This window comes from Chiloscyllium punctatum, chromosome 17 (assembly GCF_047496795.1).
Source record: "Chiloscyllium punctatum isolate Juve2018m chromosome 17, sChiPun1.3, whole genome shotgun sequence".
NCBI lineage: Eukaryota > Metazoa > Chordata > Chondrichthyes > Orectolobiformes > Hemiscylliidae > Chiloscyllium > Chiloscyllium punctatum.
Window position 1 is genome coordinate 77,626,942 of NC_092755.1, and position 20,968 is coordinate 77,647,909.

The 20,968-nt window shown below is 41.2% G+C and overlaps 2 protein-coding genes across 4 annotated transcripts in view; one reads left to right on the top strand and one right to left on the bottom strand.

The window, feature by feature from the left end:
- kmt5aa (lysine methyltransferase 5Aa) lies at positions 1–14,668 on the bottom strand. Of its 2 annotated transcripts, XM_072587623.1 has the most exons (9): positions 14,486–14,668; positions 14,115–14,236; positions 10,755–10,914; positions 8,179–8,419; positions 4,305–4,392; positions 4,060–4,119; positions 3,469–3,659; positions 2,195–2,260; positions 665–803 (listed from the first exon to the last, which is right to left on the bottom strand). In XM_072587623.1, exons 1-8 carry the CDS (start codon positions 14,487–14,489, stop codon positions 2,215–2,217), a joined length of 912 nt encoding a protein of 303 aa, XP_072443724.1. In that variant the 5' UTR covers positions 14,490–14,668; the 3' UTR covers positions 665–803; positions 2,195–2,214. The 2 variants fall into 2 exon arrangements, with proteins under 2 accessions (XP_072443722.1, XP_072443724.1); XM_072587621.1 differs by lacking the exon at positions 2,195–2,260 and having other exon boundaries at positions 1–803; positions 14,486–14,662.
- Positions 14,669–14,878: 210 nt separating this feature from the next.
- The window catches only part of sbno1 (strawberry notch homolog 1 (Drosophila)), a 98,072-nt gene continuing 91,982 nt past the window's right edge, over positions 14,879–20,968 (top strand). For both annotated transcript variants that reach the window (XM_072587619.1, XM_072587620.1), the window contains exon 1: positions 14,879–15,278. The gene's annotated coding sequence lies outside the window, so the exon portion shown is untranslated. The remainder of the gene's footprint in view (positions 15,279–20,968) is intronic.

Consider the following 20,968-nt stretch of genomic DNA (forward strand, 5'->3'; position numbering starts at 1 on the left):
CACAGTTAAGTCACAGAATTTATTTAAATATTCTTCAACATGAAGCTTCTGTATACAAATTTTAAATAGCGGTTTACAACACATGCACTGGCATATGATGTGAAGCCCTGCCTTAAAAACTGAATCTCAGCTAATGCAAATCAATGCTCATTCTTTGTATTCAGAAATATCCAAATGCAGCTTCCAGTTGGAAGTGACACCAAATTCATTACTCTGAATAAGGGGTGAGGGCTTTCTAAAAGTGGTTCAAATGACAACATTTCATCTCTTAAATATGCAAAAAGATTTGTCAGAGCACAAAAGCAGACCTAGGTTGCTAATACTGTACAGAGCTGGACATTTTGGAATTGTTTACATAAAAAACACAACCTGCCTCATGACTGCAAGCTCCTAAAGCACACTTGTGTACAAAATATACAAAAGCATTAAGATATAAAAGTTCTAAAGATGCAAGACTACCACCTCAGCAGTACTAGTGAAATCCAGTAGTCTCTATTGATGATTTTGATTAAGTGCTGAATCACAAAATCAGAGCAAGCATCAGATCAAATACTTTAAATAGTTTCGCTCATTCAAAACAGCAAAGTTTAGCTCACTGCTTCAGCCAGGGATGTGCAGCAATTGATGCTTTGCTTCTGTCTCCATAATCGTAGAGCAGCTCCTCCCCCTTTGCAATGTCCCGAGAAGCAACAAGTATAAGGTGTGGCTTCCCATCAACATCATGTAACTTGGTCTGACAGTTTCCGTTCTTGCTGTGGTTGATCAACCGGCCGAGACGTGAAGTTTCCTTTGTTGCGTCCACACTAAAACACAACCAAGATAAAGTTGAAACAACGTGGTGGTGGTTGTTGGGGTCAATGCCTCTGAAGATCAGTCACTAATAGAACACAGCAGTCATCTATAATCTATAGCTCAAAAACAGGCCATTCAGTCCATTTTGATTTATGGTGGCTATGTCCCATGATCCAGCCTACACAATCTTGCCCCACCATTTTTCTTTCCTTTTGATCTAGCTTTCCCTCAAAGTACCTGCAGTTTGTCTTGATTAACTCTAATAGCAGGATGCAAATTTTCTGGAGTATAAAAAAAGGTCAAGATGTTGAACAAATGCAAAATTCCCAGATGTTTTAGTGAAAGTTTCAAGATAACACCTTCTACAAAAAAAAAAAATAGGGAAACAGAATGCCTACTTATTTTACAGTTGAAGAGTGTGGTGCTGGAAAAGCACAGCCGGTCAGACAGCATCCAAGGAGCAGGAGAGTCAACATTAAGCATAAGCTCTTCAATCAGGAATGACCAACATTGGTTCACCTTAAAACATGGAGCTTTACAAATAAAAGATTGTTCTTAAGAAAGGTTTTCCTCATTAGTGGAATTAGTTTGTGAATCAAGTGACGCATGCTTTTGAAACCCAATGGAAGCTAGGAATCTGAAGATCTGTCAATAAAACACAGTTACACGTGGACAGAAAGCCTTTTCCATCTTTGTTGCCAGAAAGCAACAGATAGAAAACTGGATTCTACTGAACGGATTGCCTCTGGAAGCAAAAGAGCAGATTAACCCACATTCCCTGCTTCATCTAAAGCAGATCTTGTGAAAAATATGTTATCAAGTCTATTAGCTATTTAGACAGCAAGGTTGAATTTTCCACTTGTAGGCTCAATGCAGTGAATGTTCAGTGATGAAGACTTTATAAAATCACTCACATCGCAGCTGGCTGACAGAGCTACAGTTCACAAATTACACAAACAAGGTTTCCATGGCAACCTAGAAGCCAGCTCAATGCGAATAGGCAGCGGTCATTCTGCCATGACTGACTGTACGTGTATTCACCCCATTGGTTAAACCACAGGTACTCAAAGTGCCACTGTACTTTTGGTCATTGAAATTGAAGCTTAAAAACAGATTAAAACAAATAGCTAGATGTTGTGAATGCTGGAAATTTTAAAACAGAAAATGCAGAAATTAGAAAAAAAATCATGCACTTTAGCAACTTACTAAGTGTCCAAACCAGCAACTACTATATTCAAAAGAACAATGCAGATATTGGAAATACCCATTCACAGAGTTCCCCTCCAGACCACCTGACTTGGAAGTATATCACTGTTCTTTCATGGTTGCAAAGTCAAAATCCTGGAACACTGGGGGCCTACCTACAGCACATGGAGCACAGTGGTTCAAAGTGGCAGCTCACCTGCACCTTCAACAGGGCAATTAGGGATGGGCAATAAATGCTGGCCCAGTCAGCAATGTTCTTACCCTGTGGACAAAAAAAAATGTCAACACCCTAAAGCCTTAATTTGGGGTTTCCCTGATCAGAGGCAGACTGACCTGTTGAGTGTTTTCTGTCTAAGGAAGGGAGGATAAATTATCGTTCAAACCATTCAAGGCCAAATTAGTGATGCGACGCCAGAGGTGTTACAGTAGTTATATACATTAATGTTCACACATTTAAAATAACACTCAGAATCTATTTTCTGACCTCCCATGGCATTGCATACAGGGAGTAAAGGAAATTAACTTTCACTGTCCTCTCCTTCAATCACCCATTGATATAAAGTTTAAAATAATCCAAATGATTGACAAGTAAAGCAGGGACAAGGAAAGCAGAGTGGATAATGGAAGTGGTTAAATCAATGAAGAATGCTGGTAGTGAACTCAGTAAACATAGCTACAGGTATATGCACAGTATTAAAAAACAAAAAGTACTGCAAATGTAGGTCTGGCAGTATCTGCACAGAGACAAGCAGAGTTAGCATTGAGTCCAGTGAGCCTTTGTCAGAATGGACTGAACTCTGCTTCTCTCTTGACAGAGACCACCAGACCTGCTAAGCTGCTCCAGCAATGTATGTTTGCATTAAAAAAGGTATGTATACTTGCATTGAGTCAGTGTATCAGGAAAGGTCAGACAGGTTGGAACTGTACTGAGTTTCTGATTGCCCAAATTATTGCAAGGACACAATTGCAATCAAGAGGTTGCAGAGGAGATTCACTAAGATATTGTCTGGAATAAAAAGTCTCAGATACAAGGAGAGATTGGATAGCCTGAGCTTGTTTTGCTTGGAACAGAAGCAGCTGAGGGAGGAACCTGACTGAGGTATACAAAATTATGAGGTATAACAGAGTAGACAGCAAGAATCTTTTCTACATGGCTCTATGACTTTATGACAGAAGACCAGAGGGTATAAATTTAAAAGATGATGGGTAAGTGATTTAAAAGATATGAGAAAAGAAATTCCACCCAGAGGATGGTAGAAATATGGAGTGAGCTACTCGAGAAGATGGAAGAGGCAAATACTCTTAACACTTAAACTTCCAGATGAGTACTTAAAATGCCAGTACTTAATTGGAGGCAATGAACCAAGTGCAGGTAAATGGTATCAGTGTAGTTTGAGACCATGATCAAAGCAGCCATGATCTGAGTAGTGAAGCAGCTTGAGACCAACAAGGATAAAGAGGAGGACTCACCAATATGTTTTACTGAGGTATTGAAAATAATACATGTAGCAGCCAGTGGAGGGATCTTGTGCATATTTAGCCTCTCTGTTCTTTGCATCTGTAAATTCAATGAGATCGCCATTGTATTCCACCACAAATTCTCCACGTTGGAAAGATTTTGTCGCCATCACACCACGACCTTTTCCATCAATTATACCAACCTGAGAAAACGAAGAGAGAAGTTAGAAGGCTTGCCCAGTTGAACTACAGGTGGGTCAGAGGCTGACTGACCCAACATAGTCACAGCCACCAATTCCAGTTGAAAATACACACTTCATACATGCATAACAGTAACACTTCCATTCTGCAACCAAGGAGGTAAAACACAAAATGGTTTTCTTTCTTACTGATAAAGAGAAAGAAATGAAAACAGCTAGGGGAAAGAGTGAGCTGCAGTGCCTCTCTCAACCATGCATATCTCAGAATGACAATTAATGCCAATTTAGTGAATCCATCATTTTAGCAGCCAGGGCTAGAGACTTAGTTGAACCTACTGCACCTTCCAGATCCCCAGACAAATCAGCTTGTCCTATTATAGTTTCCAGTCTTTTAAAAGAGTACCTTCATTCCTTCTTCCTTCCCATTGCGAATCAGATCATCAATTACTTTCTTTTCTTCTGACTGTTGGAGGAATGACAAAAGATGATTAAGCTGAGGGGTGTCAATTTGTGGATTGTACAACAAATCAACATGAACCAATTGCCCATTTCAGCAGTGCAAGGCAGCAGCATAGAGAACAACTGGTGTGAATTTTAATTAGGACTCAATTCCCTGTGCTACAACAAGGGATACGATTATAGACTTACCTTCAGTTGTCCTTCACACTTTCTGCAACTCCTGCGAACAGGATAATAATCCGTGACCTTGCGATTCCGGCCTGCTGGTTTTTTTGCACTGGGGGGGAAAAAAAAAAATTCAGTTTAGGACAAAAAGGCATTGCAGGATTGAAGGGATGAGTGAAAAACCAATGAAAGTGTTTTTTTCTGAAATTCATCTCTTCCCCCCCCTCAACAATCTGCTGATTAAATACAAATTACTTCTTCACCCCTGTGCAGTTAAACAAATGCAAACCCAACAGCATCAACATCCCAGACGTACTTTCTGATGACAGCAGTTTGCAGGCCAGAGGTTCCAAATGTGTTAGCTATCTCTTTTGGGGAACTTTCCTCCTCCCTCTGCAGTTGGTACAAGTCAAATACACTTCAGGGGATGATACCAAGACTTCTGCACCAAGACATCAATGAAGTTGTGGACATTAGAACTCCAAGCCCTTGATTTGTTCAGTTCACACAATCTGAACATGAAAGCTCCATTATATCCCTGAAGAAAAGTGAGAAGAGCCTTCAAGGTGCAACATTTAATTTGGGGTGGACGGTGGCTCAGTGGGTAGCACTGCTGCCTCAGGGTCTAGGTTAGATTCCAACCTCGAGTGACTGTGTGGAGTTTGCACATTCTCCCAGTGTCTGCGTGGGTTTCCTCTGGGTGCTCCGGTTTCCTCCCACAGTCCAAATTTGTGCAGGTCAGGTGAATTGGCCATGCTAAACTGCCGATAGCGTTAGGTGCATTAGTCAGAGGGAAATAGGTCTGGGTGGGTTACTCTTCAGAGGATCGGTATGAACTGGTTGGGCCGAAGGGCCTGTTTCCACACTGCAGGTAACCTAATCTAATTTAATCTTGAGAAGCTGTTTTGTAGGAGAAGTAGTAACCAATCTGGAGACACCCACTGCCCAAAGCCATCCAATCTAAACTAATTATGGAATTAGTGAGTTTTGAGAAGATTTGTGGCTCAGGTTAAGGTTCTGGATGGAAGTTTGTTTGCTGAGCTGAAAGTAGATAACATCTGAAAATGAACCTATGGCGATGAAACATCAGTGAGCTTCTAGTGAAGCACTGGTGTTAGCAACCCACTTTCTGTTTAAGTTTCCTTGGGTTGGTGATATCATTTCCTATTGCATCATTGACTGTTCTTTTTCTCAGAGGCTGATAAGTGGGGTCCAAGTCAATGCGTTTGTTGGTAGAGTTCCAGTTGGATTGCCATGTGTTAAGTGAAGGGGTAAATGTAGGTGAATGGGTCTGGGTGGGTTGCTCTTTGGAGGGTCAGTGTGGACTTGTTGGGCTGAAGGGCCTGTTTCCATACGGAGTATGTTGGGATGATTGTTTCTGTAGTTCAATATTTGGTCTGTATATGTTGCTTTCCTGTAGATGCTAGTTTGAAGTTCCCCATTGGCAGTTTGCTCTGTGACATCTTGGAATGGTAGTTTTTTGTTGTTTTCCTCCTCTAGTGAATTTTATGCCAGTAAGGATATTATTGATGGTCTTGAAGGTTTTCGGATTTATCTTGTTTAGTAATGACAGCGTTATCCACGTAGCGGATCCAAAGTTTGGGTTGAGTAGGTTGGCAGAGCTGTTAAGAGTCACTGCATTACTGCCTCTGCTAAGAGCACTGATATTAGAGATACTATGGGTGTTCCATTGGTGTGGATGTAGGTTTTGTTGAAAGTGAAGTGGGTGGTAAGGCATAGGTCCACTAGCTTAACAATATTGTCCTTGCTGATGCAGTTGGTGGCGTTTAGTGTATCGGTCTTTGGCTCTAACAACGTAGTCAGTAGGTTGATATTGATGGATGTGAACAGGGCTGTTACATCAAAGAAGACCATTATTTCATCCTCTTCTTTGTGTCTTTGATGATGCTCAGGAATTCTTGGTTGGAGTGGCAAGAGTCTTCTACTAATCATTTTAGTCTTTGGTGTAGCTTCTTTGAGAAGACGACCAAATAGGTGGATGAGGGTAAAGTGGTTGATGTGGTGTATATGGATTTCATAAAGTATTTGAAAAGGTCTCCCCTGGTAGGCTATTATATAATTTTTTGGATTAGTGGTGCTGGAAGAGCACAGCAGTTCAGGCAGCATCCTTCATCGGGCTTTTGCCCGAAACGTAGATTTTGCTGCTCCTCAGATGCTGCCTGAACTGCTGTGCTCTTCCAGCACCACTAACCCAAAATCTGGTTTCCAGCATCTGCAGTCATTCTTTTTTCCTTATTGCACAAAATAGAGGCATGGGATTGAGGGTGATTTAACAGTTTAGATCAGAAATTGGCTAGCTGAAAGATGACAGAGGATGGTGGTTGATGGAAAATGTTCATCCTGGAGTTTAGTTACTAGTGGGGAACCGCAAGGATCTATTTTATAAAATTAACTAAACAGTGGACCCAAGTGATCTGGATGAGGGTATAGAAGATGGCTGAGTAAATTTGCAGATGACACGAAGGTCAGTAGAGTTGTAAAGTGATTAAGGATGCTGTAAGTTACAGAGACATAGATAAGCTGCAGAGCTGGGCTGAGAGGTGGCAAATGGAGTTTAATGCAGAAAACTGAGGGAATTAACTCTGGAAGGAGTAACAGGAATACACAGTAGGGCTAATGGTAAGATTCTTGGTAGTTTTGATGAGCAGAGACATTTCGACGTGCAGGTATATAGATCCTTGAAAGTTGCCACCCAGTTTGATAGGGTTGTTAAGGTGGCATATGGCGTGTGAGCTTTTCTTGGTGGAGGGATTGAGTTTCAGAACCATGGGATCATGCTGCAGCTGTGCAAATCTCTGGTGCGCCCACAGTTGGAGTATTACATACAGTTCTGGTCACTGCATTATAGGAAGAATATGGAAGCTTTGGAAAGGGTTCAGAGGAGATTTACTAGGCTGTTGCCTGGTCTGGAAGGATGATGTTATGAGGAAAGGCAGAGGGACTTGAGGCAGTTTTCTTTAGGGAGAAGATCGAGAGGTGACTTAATTGAGGCACAAGACAGAGGGTTAGAGAGGTTGGACTGTGAGAGCCTTTTTCCTTAGATTGTAATGGCTAGCATGAGGGGACATAGTTTGAAATTGACGGATAATAGATATAGGACAGATGTCAGAGGTAGTTTGTTTACTCAGGAACAGGGGTATGGAATGCACTGCCTGCAACAGTAGTAGACTTGCTAACTTTAATGGCATTTAAATGGTCATTGGATTGGCACATGGATAAGAATGGAATAGCTTGGGTTAGGTGGGCTTCAGATTGGTTCCACAAATTGGTGCAACGTTGAGGGCCGAAGGGCCTGTACTGTGCTGTAAGGTTCTACATTCCTTGCTTAATGTGTATATTGGTGTTCCAGGTAGCAAGATGTTGGGTCTTTGGGTGGGGGCAGGGGGGTGCACCTGGTTTGTGAATTTTGGGTAATTCAAAGCGTGTTGTGTTGGATCCGTTTGGTTTCATTTTTTTGGAAATCTGTCTTATTTAATTCTCCAGAATTAATTGTGCATTCAATGGAAATATAGAATTAAACAACTACGTGGTCATCCACTCCTGTGAAAGACCTACCCAATTAGTTTTGAGTCTTTGCTTTTCCCCTTCATTAGCCCTGTGAATGTTTCCTTTGTGTTTTTAGGTACATCCATTCAATTAGCTTTTGAATGTTACAATCATGTCTGTGTCCACTACCCTTTCAGGGAGCACATTTCAGATCACAATTTGCTGAGCAAATTGACTCAACCCTCATCATTATCTTCAAATCGGTTTCCTGTGATTACCAGCAATGGAAACAATTTCTCCTTCCCCATTCTGTTGAGGTTTTTTAGCTCAAGATGACAAAACACAAATGTAACAGATGATTAAAATTGTAACCCTGAAGCATTTAACTTACCCTATACGTTTTGAAGATTTTGCTTTGTCTTTCCGCTGAACATGTTTTGCACTTGTTTTAGGGCCACTCCCACCCACAGAACACAGAGTAGCTGACCCATCCTTTACAGCAGTATCACTGTCAGTATGGGTGTAATTTGCTGCAGTCTCTGCTTCTTCCTCAATGATTGCACTTGTTTCACTGTTCAGTTCCTTAATGGGATTGTTAGAATGGTCAGCAAAGATACAACCATTTTGTTCATCTGCAGGTACAATGGATATGAAAATTAGAAAATTAAGCTGAAATAATTACAATAGATACAATTCAAAACAAGAAGTCAGCTCAGTGACCAGCTTTATGTTTCTGTCGTTGCAAATTCTCAGGAGTATAACTAAAAATGGGAAAAAAAATGGGTAGTTCTTGTATAAAGCATGTTTTGGCAGAGAGGTTTGGCTGTAAATGTCACTGAAAAATTAGAGGACAATCTTTGAGAACACCGAGCCCTGTTCGCAATAGTGCGATCCCAGTGGCGATCGTTTTGCATGCCTAGTTCTGCACTTGCACGGAATGTCAGCTGCCAGAGCACTGAGGGGTACAGTCATTTACCTTGAGCAGCTTCATCTCAAAAATTAAACTAATCAACGTTCATCGATCTCCCTTTGCGAACAGAATATTCTTGTCTAATTCCTGTATAAGCCCTGTTTAATTCCTGAAGGACTGCATTACTCTTATACATACTATTCACCTTTGTAATTGGTTCTTGTACTGCATACCTCACAATCTAAACTAACTCCCAAGAAACACAGTCAGAAGACAATCAACCACAGCCATCCACTTTTGGAACCACAACTGCACCGGAATGTGGGGATGACTACCACCCTCAATGCCTGTATTAACATTATTTTTTAATATAATATGTTAAAATTTACTTTTGACCTCTATGTTGCACTGACCTGTGGAGCCAATCTGAAGCCCATCTATCCTACACCATTCCATTTTTATTCATATGTTTATCCAATGACCATTTAAATTCCCTTGAAGTTGGCGAGTCTACTACTGTTGCAGGCAGTGCATTCCACATCCCTATTACTCAGACTAAAGTAACGACCTCTGACACCTGTCCTAGATCAATCACCCCTCAATTTAAAGCTATGTCTTCTCATACTAGCCATCACCATTCTAGGAAAAAGGCTCTCCCTGTCCACCCTATCTAACCCTCTGATTATCTTATGTCTTTTAAGTCACCTCTCCACCTTCTTTTCTCCAATGAAAACAGCCTCAAGTCCCTCAGCCTATCATAAGGCCTTTCCTCCAGACCAGGCAACATCCTAGTAAATCCCCTCTGAACCCTTTCCAAAGCTTCCACATCTTTTCTATAATGCAATGACCAGAACTATATGCAATACTCCAAGTGCAACTGCAGCATGACCTTGTGGCTCAGAAACATGATCTCTACCAATAAAAACTAACATACTGTACACCTTCTTAAACAACCCTATGAACCTGGGTGGTAACTTGCAGAGATCTATGGACATGGACACAGATCTCTCTGCTCATTGGAACTAACAAGAATCTTACCATTAGCTCAGTACTCTATTTCTGTTGTTCCTTCCAAAGTGAACCACCACCACATACTTTTCTGTATTAAAATCCATTTGCCACTTCTCAGCCCAGCTCTGCAGCTTATCTATGTCCTTCTGCAACCTGCAACATCCTCCCACATCTATCCACAACTCCATTGACCTTAGTGTCATCCACAAATTTACTAACCCTTCCTTCTATGCCCTCATCCAAGTCATTTAACAAAATGACAAACAGCAGTAGACCCAAAACAGATCCTTGCAGTTCCCCACTAGTAACTGAATTCCAGGATGAACATTCCCAATCAACCACAACCCTCTCTTCTTTCAGCTAGCTAATTTCTGATCCAAACCACTAAAATCACCCTCAATCCCATGCCTCCGTATTTTATGCAATAACCTATTGTGGGGCACCTTATCAAACATCTTACTGAAATCCATATGTACCAAATCAACCGCTTTAATCTCACCTACCTGTTTGGTCACCTTAAAGACGACAATAAGATTTAAGAGGCACGACCTGCCTTTCACAAAACTGTGTCGACTATCCCTAGTCAACTTATTCCTCTCTAGAAGAGCGCAAAGAAAACAACTGCGTTGGTGTTTGAATCTGAAATGGGGGCTTCTTCCTACAGAACTGCAGTTCAGAACAACTGACATACACAAGTTGTCATGAGCAACTAGGCTCAGGCTATCATTAATACACAGCATATAAAAAGACAAAAAATGCAAGACATTAAACTCAAACTGGCTGAGAATTGCACATAAATGAAGAAATTTCAACATTTCAGTGCCACAAGCATTGTGGCCTCAAGGATTATCCAGATCTGAATGAACAATCTATTTCAGTAATTTTATAGTGCATATGTATTTCTTAATGGCATGAAGCAACATGAGCGATGATACCCTGTATCAATCAGTATAATGTCACACCAAGTAAGTATCAAGGCCTTCTGAAACTGTTTGCATTCTTTAGAGATTTGCTTCGGAAACATCTGCATGTATAACCTTACATACCTCCTTCCTCTTTCTGCATTTCACGTCTTACAGTACATGTGACTTGGAACTTCATTTGTTTATTTGAAGCAGAGTTTTCATCTTGCAGTGGGGCACGAGGAGGAGGGGATTTTGCAGATCTCAAACGATGACAGACCTTGGATTTTACACGTATATTCTTCTGTTGAAACACATTAATTGTCCAAGAAGAAATGGAAAGAACTTAGTTATGGACCATTTACTGTGTTTACGGGATGAAGCAAAGTGTTTCAAAAGCAATTATTCAACTGTGAAATATGTTATTGAAAACAAGCAGATAATTTGCATGCAAGATCTGCCAGTTGTATCGAGGTGATGCTGCCTAGTGGTATTATTGCTGGACTATTAATCCAGAGACCCTGGTAATGTTCTGAGGACCCACAGCAGATGGTCAGGAAACAATTGTTGATTGAATGAATTTAAAAAGGAAATGCAGCAATAAATAGCCCAGTTAGGTCAAAATGATCATAACAGTTAATTTGATTGTCTAATGTTATGAACCTGTCAGTAACAAAAGGCATTCTGGTTCCAATTGGCTACTGGAGTAGGAAGGATTACCATGTTGAAAGTAGCACCTTAAAAACATTAACATCTTCAAGTTATAAACTTTAAAAAGTCAATTTTTACAGCCCAGAATACCAAACTATCTGTTACTTTCATTGGGTCAAAATGCGAATTCCCTCCCTGATGGCATTGCAGTCTGTAAAATGCTGACCCAGCCAGCGATGCTCGCATCACGAGTGAATGAAAGAAGTTTGAAGTTTGAGCAGCTTCTGTCAGAATTTAAGCTACAGGCTGAACTCAAGACTACAATGCACAAGAGAAGGGAAATGTGCCTGGATTCTTTGAACAAAAGACAATTCCACTACTTAAAATAAGGTCTAATTTGATCAATGGTCAGGGACAGGAGAGAATGACAATGAGTGAGACAGGCAGGGGATCCATTAGATAAGAGTGTCAGCCTCTGCAACTGTCCAATAGATTAGAGGTTCTTTTGGTCAGATTGGATGAGCACCATGGCACAAAGCTATTTAACTAGGAGAAGCAACAAGTAGTAGTAGATGGTGCAGTGATGGGAGAATGGATTGACACCATTGTCTGCAGCAAAAGCAAGAGTCCAGGCAGCTTGTGGCCTACTTGGTGCCAGACTTCAGGATAGCAATATTTAAGAGACAGTTAAGCAGGTACAGGTACATGGACAGGAAGGGAAGACAGAGATAAAGATCATGTGCAGGCAAATGGGCTGAAAGGTCTGTTCCTGTGTTGTACTGTTCTATGCTTTATCATCTATTTGATCAGGACTGGAAAGGAATTTGCAGTGTGCGGGACAGCATCCAGTTGTCATGGTCCATAGAAGTTTATAAAATAATGAAGTATAGATAGAGTTAATGGTAGTTATCTTTTCATTTGAAAGAGAGATTTCAAGACTAGGGGGCAAGTTTTTAAAGGTAAGAGAGATTTAAAAACAGACATGGGGGCATTTTGTTTGTTAGAAGGGGATTTGTGTGTGGAATGCACTTCACAGGTACAAATCCAAATTCTTTTAAGTATTTGTAAAAGTACATGAATAGGAAAGATTTGGAGGGAAATGGTTCAGGAGCAGGCAAGTGGGACTAGTTCAGTTTAGGATTATGTTCAGTATGAACTGGTTGGACTGAAGGGTCCATTTCCATGCTGTATGACTATGACTATGTAGGAACCCATAATTTAGGGTGAGGTAAGGAAGAGGGTGTAGATGGAGTGTATGTTGAATTAGATAATAAATTACAAAGCAAAAGCTCAAAAGGTTATGATTTCCATTAATTGAGTAGTGTGCAAATTGGAATAGGGTACATAAAATTAGTGAGATAAATATACAGCTATGACCATCAAATCATAAATTTACTGATTGGTGTATCAAAACTAAAATACTTCCACAGAGATAATTAAAAGAATCAGTTATTACAGGCCTACTCAATAATGCAACGTAAACCAAGTCTGTACTTTGTGATAACAAAATCTGTCATTTCCCATATTGGTCAAATTCCTTGATGTGATGTGTCAGAGATAATTTAATGAGGGTCAGAGACAAGGGGAATAACAAAGGAAGGTCTTTAGCCTCTGGTTGGAGAGTTCAAAATTAGAGGGCATAGGTTTAAGGAGAGAGCAGGAAAATTTAAAAAAGGACCGGAGGAGCAATTTTTTCCACACACAGGGTGGTTCATACATGGAGCAAGCTGCCAGAGAAAGTTACGTTTCAAAGACATTTGGACAGGTATATGAATAGAAAATGTCTTGATAGATATGGGCCAAATGGGTCTAGTTTAGTTTGGAAAACTTGGACAGATATGGACCAAAGGGTCGGTTTCTGTGCTGTATGATTCTATGATTAGCAGCTAAGTTTTATTTATTTTGTGGGAAGAGGCAGATGGAGATGTACAACAAAAATTTGTCCGATGTTGACAAGACTGATTTCAAGCCAAGTATTCGTTATATTTACTGCAACTGTTTATTGCTGCCACTTTTGGAGATCATATTCCACAACTCCACCCATAAGTCATTACAGTGCAGATAAAATGAGAAAAGGAATTGGATTTACAACACAGGTTACCAAAGCAATTAAGCAACATTTCTGCTGGGGAGTGGAAATAAAACATTCTGCAATATTGGCATGAAAAATCACAGAGCTAGTAGATCACCTCAAAGAGGCAACAGGGACGATTGAAGAGGTATGGTGGGAGCTTTTCTCTCAATAAGGTGCAAGAGATTTTGACAGCACAGCTTATCCCACTCACTGTGCATCTCCCTGGCACCAATGCAGCTGCAGTGCCATTCAGATACCTGTGTCAGTGAGTCATGGAGAAAATACTTACCATCTCAGGATCAGGGCAATAAGTACCAACACTGTCCACAATCAAGCCAATGTTACTTTCCTAAATTGGACTGTACTTGTTTTTAATAACAGCCTTCGATTTTAACATTAGTTAAACAAATGCTTCTTTAAAAGGTGACGTTAACACAAGTTACAAGCTTAGAACGAAATGCCAATCACAGCAATTTGCCTTAATGCCGCCTTTAATACGCCTGAGACAATAGGTGCAGGAGTAGGCCATTCTGCCCTTCGAGCCTACACCACCATTCAATACGATCATGGCTGATCATCCTTAATCCCCATAACCCTTGAAACCCGGAGGGGCTTTTGGAAATAGATTTGAAATAATAAAGTCATTTATGGGTTGAAGAGCAACACCCAAGGCCACTCCTTTCTCGAAGGGTAGGGAATACCGCGCTGACACGCAGCCTAAGTGACCAAGCCCCGGGGTTTTGATTAAAGCCCCGCTGGTCGGTCCCCGTCAAACGTACCTCACTCATGGCCAGCTGCTGCTGCTGGTGGTGGTGGTGGTGGTGGTGGTTCTCCTTGGCCGCCGCAGCCTCGCCTCCGGCGATTTTATTCGCCGCTCTCGGAGCCACGGCCTTGACTTTCCCTGAAGGATTAAAACATGTCTCTGTGATGTCCCAGCGAACAAGGGGACGTCCTCTCTCGGAAAGAGAAACCGGTTCCGGGCCTAGCAGCGCGCCCCGTCCACCATCTTTAAATAAATACCGTATTTACCAGAAATCCCGGCCAGCCGCCCGCATCACCACCAGGAGGCGCAACATATAGACACAATACAGACCCAGAGAATAAAATTACGGTCTACAGTTACACAAAATAAGGAGAACGAAAGCCATACCCATTTTCCTGTAGATAATTCACTGAAAAAGAAGCGGCAGAAAGTTTCAAGAAAAATTTTTGCCTGAAAAACAGCCAATTTTTAGAATAACCGAACATTTATAACCCCCTTCACCAACTATTTAAATAGACGCTCGACCCTGCCAGCCGAACTTCATTAAAGGTCCGATAGGACGGCCTTTGATTGGAGGAAAGTTGAGACCATCCCAGCTTACGAGACCAGATATTCAGCACCTATTGGCTACCCCACCTATCCATCAGGAGAGAGCCCCACCACCCACTGCACAGGTTCAGCCCCCCCACGCTACCGGGGATTTTGAATTGCGCGCTCGCTTTCCATTGGTGGCGCTGACGTCAAGGCGGGTGGGGATTGGTTGGACTACGGGGGGGTGGGTGAAGAGTGCGCGCGGTCACGTGACCGGCTGTAGCCGCCGGTGATTTGGGGAGAGTGTTAAAAAAAACAAACGTGAATTCAACAAAATTATGCCACATCCTTTAACTCTTTTATGGGGTTGTTTGGTTCCGGCGGTACAACGTGGGCGTGAAACGGTCAGCGGTCCGGAGCCGTCCGAGCGGGCGGTTGGAGACAGTGCCCGACCGGGGGTCACGTGATGGACGATGGCGGCGGCGCCTGACATGGCGGCGAGTGGTTAGCGGGCGGGCCGTGCGCGCACTGTCTCTTCAGCTTAGCGCCGCTGGCAGTCACTGGAGCCGCTCTTCGTTCGCATCAGCCACACAACCTGCATCTCTGTTTACCGGGGAATCTACCGGCAGAGAAATAGACTGAGTTTGAGGTAAAATCCGACACAAGAAGTCATTTTGTTTTTTTTTAAAAAAAACAAATACCCCCGTTCCCGTCTCTTGACGTGAACGCGAGGCGTTGCTCGGTCGGTCGTTTTTTTTATTCCCGCCACCATGTAAACGACTTTTGGACTACAGCCGGGCTGCTAACCATCTCTTCATCAATTTCTCTTAGTTGTGTGATTAACATAGAGACAAAAGAAGGAATTGGGCGGCGATATTTGGGTAGTATCCGGCATGAGGCGGTTGGGCCTGGCTGTTTGGGAGTTTGTGTGTGTGTGTGTAAGGAGGGAGGGAGGGAGGCCGGGGGGGTAGTGCCATAGTTTTATTCCATTTCAGTTCAGTTTCTATTATTTCTGTCTCGCTTGCTTAAAGTCTTAGGGTTTCGGCCACTCTCACCTGTAAGTCACCATTACACAGCTAGAAAACAACCCGGAAGTTTGTCCGTACTGAGCACGTGTTATAAAGCAGAAGGTTAAGGTTTCACTCCCTTTCTCTTATCGTTTCCTCCGCATCATCTTTTGTGTGGATTTCGTTTTCCAAATCTCTTGTGTTCCCTTTCTAATGGGCCTTATTCCACTTTATTTTCACGTCCTTGGACGACCGCGTTCAATGGCTTAACCGTCCTGAGAATGTCTATCTTTGTATGAACGGCCAGAGTTCCAGAATTGGCCATCGAAGGCTGTAAACAAAGTTGTCCCGGCCCCACCAAGAGTCTGAATGCTGCAGAGCCTTCCCTCGGGGACAGCATAAAAAGTATCCTGAGTGTACAAATCTCAAAAATTGTGACTTTGCTTGTGTTCTATTAATATCAAATACGAACATTCTTTTATTTATTTTATTTTTCCCCTCCCCCACGCACCGTTCCCTCAAAACACAAGACGTAATGTTGACACGTTTCAATTTGCTGTTGTGCAGGACAGCCCGAGAAATAACCTTTAATTTCCTTTATATCCGGATCACCGATGGAAGGGAGAAATAAACCCACCCTAATTGCTTTGCCCAACCTTCCACAGCGAAGTAAATGCAGGTGGACGAGAGTTTGATTTTCGTTGACATTTTGGCGATGTTTACTTTAGATCGTTTATCCCGAATTTCCAGTTTTGCGCCCTTTTATTAGCTAAAAGGGAAAATAACTAGATATGTGAGATGTTATTTTTCATGAAATAGTCCTGATCTTCAAGTATAGGAGTAGGAGACCAAAGTATAAACGTCAACTTTGGTGATGGATTTGTGCTCAACATGTGGATACAATTTATTGATAGATAAACAGATTTAATAAGTCCACATGGTCAGTGGAGCATTAGTTCAAGTTGTTTACTTAACTAGTTGGTGTGCATAAATATTTGAAAGTGTTATGTTATGTGTAGGCACTTGAATATTTTTAGTCAGTGTAGCTATTTCTTTTCAGTAGGGTGCTATTCCAACCTTGTGATACTTAGATTATTCATTTAGTGGTTTAAAAACTGCTTTGCATATAGAAAGTTGGCACTTTAACTGTGGGCATCTTTATTATTTTCTTAATTTAGTCAATGAAGTGCCGTGGTGGTTTTTCTTTGAACAACATTAACAATCCAGCGTTAATGTACGGGTGCTGAGCTAACCACATGATGAGATTGGACTCGGGTCTGTGCTGTGCATATCTGTCCCTTCAGACCTGATTATATTTTCCTGATAAGATGGCAGCTTTCAGTCACTTAAAGTTAGAAATTTTGCCTTCATTAGATTTGATATTCCATTTTGCTGCTGATACCTCAACTATTACCCATTGGGATGCTGTACCTCAATAAATTTAGTAATCTAAATATGTATTCCGAAAACAGTTCAGTTTGTATCCTTAAGATCATGAAGTGGGCAATTTCATCCTTCATGCTGCTCCCCCCCCCCCCCCCCAAAATTCAATGAGACCATGACTGCTCTAGTAATTTTCAACTCCCATTCCTGTCTTTTCCACATAATCCTTGATTCCCTTACTGATTTTAAAAAAAACCCTGTCAGTTGTAGCCTTGATTATGCTTAATGACTAAGCCTCTTCAGCTCTCTGAAGAATTGCACAGATTCAGTACCTTCTGAGAAACCACATTCCCCCCATCAATCTTAAATGGGCAACCCTCTTAGTCGAAGATTGTGCTTTCTGATCCTAGACTGTCCAATAGGGCAAAATAATTTTTCCACATCTATCATGTCAAGCCAACAAAAAAATCTTGTATGTTTCAAATAGGTCTCATTCCTCTAAATTGCAATGAGAAGGCCTAACCTACTTAAACTCTTATCATAAGAAAATCCCTTCCCTGGACCCAGGATCAGATAAGGGATCCTTCACCAGGCCTGCTTGCAGTGCCAATATATCCTTCTGTAGACCAGGTGGTGACAAGCATTTCAGATTTTCTGTGGTCAACTATACGTTTGTGAGACTTCCCTATTTTCAATACTGCATTTCCTTTGAAATAAGAGCCAGCATTCCCCTTACCTTCCCTATTACCTCTTGAACTTGTATCCTAGCTTTTTGTTATTTATGCACAAGGATCCACAAACCTTTCTGTGCTGTAGCTTATCTTCATCTAAGTATGAAGATACTTCATCTAAGCACAAACCTCCAGTAAAATCTCCAATTACTTTCGTTTTTGCATCCCTTGGGTCAATTTGTCCATGTCCATTAACATGACCCAGGAAGGTGACTTGGGCTTTGGCAAATTCACTTTTAGCTAGATTTACCACCAAGCCTGCCTTCTGCAGTCGATTGATTTAAGTCCAACAAACACCTGTAAATGTTCCTTCCAGAAGTGACTACAAATCACCAGGTCATCAATATACACCACACAGTTGGGTAATCTGGCAGTGATCTTATTAGTTAGTCTCTGAAATGTGGCTGGAGAGATCTTCATAACAAGTGACACGACTTTGAACTGATATAGTCCATTTGGTGTTACAGAAGCCGAAATTGTCATTGCTTTCTCTGACAGAGGCACTTGCCAGTAGCCTCTGAGTGAATCCAACTTAGAAATGTCGGTTGCTTTTTTCGACACGTCCTTCAACTTTGATATTGGAAATGCATTATTCTTTGTAACGGCGTCGACTTTGTGATAGCCCATATATAACCATTGGGTACCATCTGGCTTTGGCACAGTGACTATTATGGGTGAGCTTCAGTCACTGTGACTCACTTTGATTTCGCCATCTTTGAGCATGTGTTATATCCTTTTGAACCTGTGCCAACAGGGCTATATCTGTAAGGATATTGCTTAATTGGAGCAGTATTTTCTATATCCAAATTATACATAATTAGGTTAGTACTTCCCAGTTTATTTCCACATATCTCCCCGTGTGATAGTAAAACTCTTTCAGATCATTTTGATTTTCTTGTGGAATGTAACTCAGTAATTTATCCCAATTTTTGACGACTTCCTCATTGTCTACTTTGATTTGAAGAATGTCCAGTTCCGAGTCCTCTGAATTTGGGTCGTTCTTCTGTGCTGTATTCATTTAACACCTCCTCATCTTGCTTTCCTTCCTTATCAAAATACCTTTTAAGCTTATTTACGTGTCGCACTGAGATTTCTTCCTATCTGGAGTTCTTATCAAATAGTTCACCTCACTCAATTTGATAAGGTTCACCTGTTATTGGAAAATCCAATTGCAAAATTGCTAATTTGTGATTTCTTATCCACTTGCTGTTTCATTGTATGCTGAGATTCGTTGAAATGCTGTCTAGCCAGCTCTACAGCACTATTTAATTGTTCCCTAAAATTTAACACATCCAAATGGGTGGTCTCTGAATTCTGACTTACTAATTTCTCCTTAACCAATTTTAACGGTCCTCTTCATGCCCAAAAATTAATTCAAATGGACTGAATTTGGTCAATTTATTTGGTGCATCTGATTGCAAAAAGTACAAACTGAGCTCCCTTATCCCATTCATCTGGATAATCCTGACCTCAACATGGTCTTTAGTGTTTGATGCCATCTCTCTAGCGATTCCAGATGGTATGCAGTAGATTTGAGTTGCTTTATTCCCAAGTTATCCATAACCACCTTGACTGAATCTCGATTGGTAGTCTGTAGCGAGTAAAACAATTAATTCTTCTACAACCCTTTTAGCTGTGGTGTTGTATAATGGAATTGCCTCTGGAAATCTAGTTGACACATCCATTATTGTTAATAAATACTTATTTCCACTTTTTGATTGCATAACGCCACCTAACTCAAACAATCAAGACTCGTGTGAAAGGTTCCTCAAAAGCTGGAATAAGTATGAAAGGTGCAAGTTTTATTACTGCCTATGGTTTGCCAATTAGCTGACGTGAATGACATGTCTGGCAAAATTCAGCTACATATTTGTAAAATGTTATTGTATTCTAGCCTGTGTTTTCTCAAGGTGGCAACTCGTGTCAGTCGCAGCACCTTCTTTCTATACCCTACTGGCAAAACAATTTGATGAATCTCTGCCCATTTCTCATCTGCTTGAATGTGTGATAGTCTCCATTTGCTCATTAAGACATCATTTGTTAAGTAATAATACCCAGGGAGGCATTCACTCTCCTCTGTATATGTCTTTTGATGTAACTGAATTACAGCAGAAAGATGAGTTTAAAAAATCTGCTTAGTAGAGCTAAAGATGCTTGCATGTTTATCTATTTGCTCCTTCTCTGTTCCACTTATCCAAAACTTTCTTCGATCAGGTAACGCTGTCAGCTTCCTTGTCTGTGCCTTTATCTCTCCTGCTTCAGCTTGTACCTATGCAATCTTGTAATCGTGCAATCAGGGAAAATTCCTGGATAAACATTTTCCACATCTTCAGTTGCCTGCGTTTCCACTGGCTTTTCAACACGCTTACCGGTGAATCAGCTTTATCATTTGTGAATTCCTGTTACCAGTACCTATTTCTGGCAGTAGTCCCTCAGATGTGCATATCTGCTCATCCTTCAGCATTACAGATTGAGAGGATCCTGTGTCCCTTAATACAGTAATCTCTCTACCTACTGCTCCTGGTCTATGTGAATAAACTTTACCCTTGCATGTATATTTTTTAAGCAGATCTAGCACTTGTTGCTTAATCAACCTCTGATCATCTTGTACGTTCTGAGGCGGTTGTCTAACTTCCCTTGTGCGTCTTGTTACTAGTCCAAGAAAAGTGCAAGGCTTGTCTAGTTTTTCTCCATCTGGTTTTCTCCTAGCCCACCAACAGTGTGATTTCATGTGGCCCAGTTTATTACAATGAAAACACCGGAGCCTTTTAACTCTTCTTTTCCCTTGGTTTCTTTTTTACCCTGTGGTAAGTTCACCTGATCTTCATTGAGATCTACCTTTCACTTTGCACGTGAGGATTTCTCTGTGACCCAATTTCTATTCCTCATAGACTGAAATTGATTCTGGAAGCCAAAACGAGTATTATGGACCAGTTAATAATCATCAGCTACTTCAGCTGCTAACCGTGCTGTTTTAATTCTCTGCTCTTCCACGTGAGTTTGCACTACTTCAGGAAGTGAATTTTTGAATTCCTCCAAAATAATTACCCTTCCAAAGGCATTATAGCTTTGCTCCGTTTTTAAGGCTCTTATCTAGATATCAAAATTACTCTGTTTGATCCTTTCAAACTGAATATAGGTATTAACGAGTTTTGAGAAGATTTGTAGCTTAGGTTCAGGTTCTAGATGCAGGTTTAATCACTAAACTGCAAGGTTCG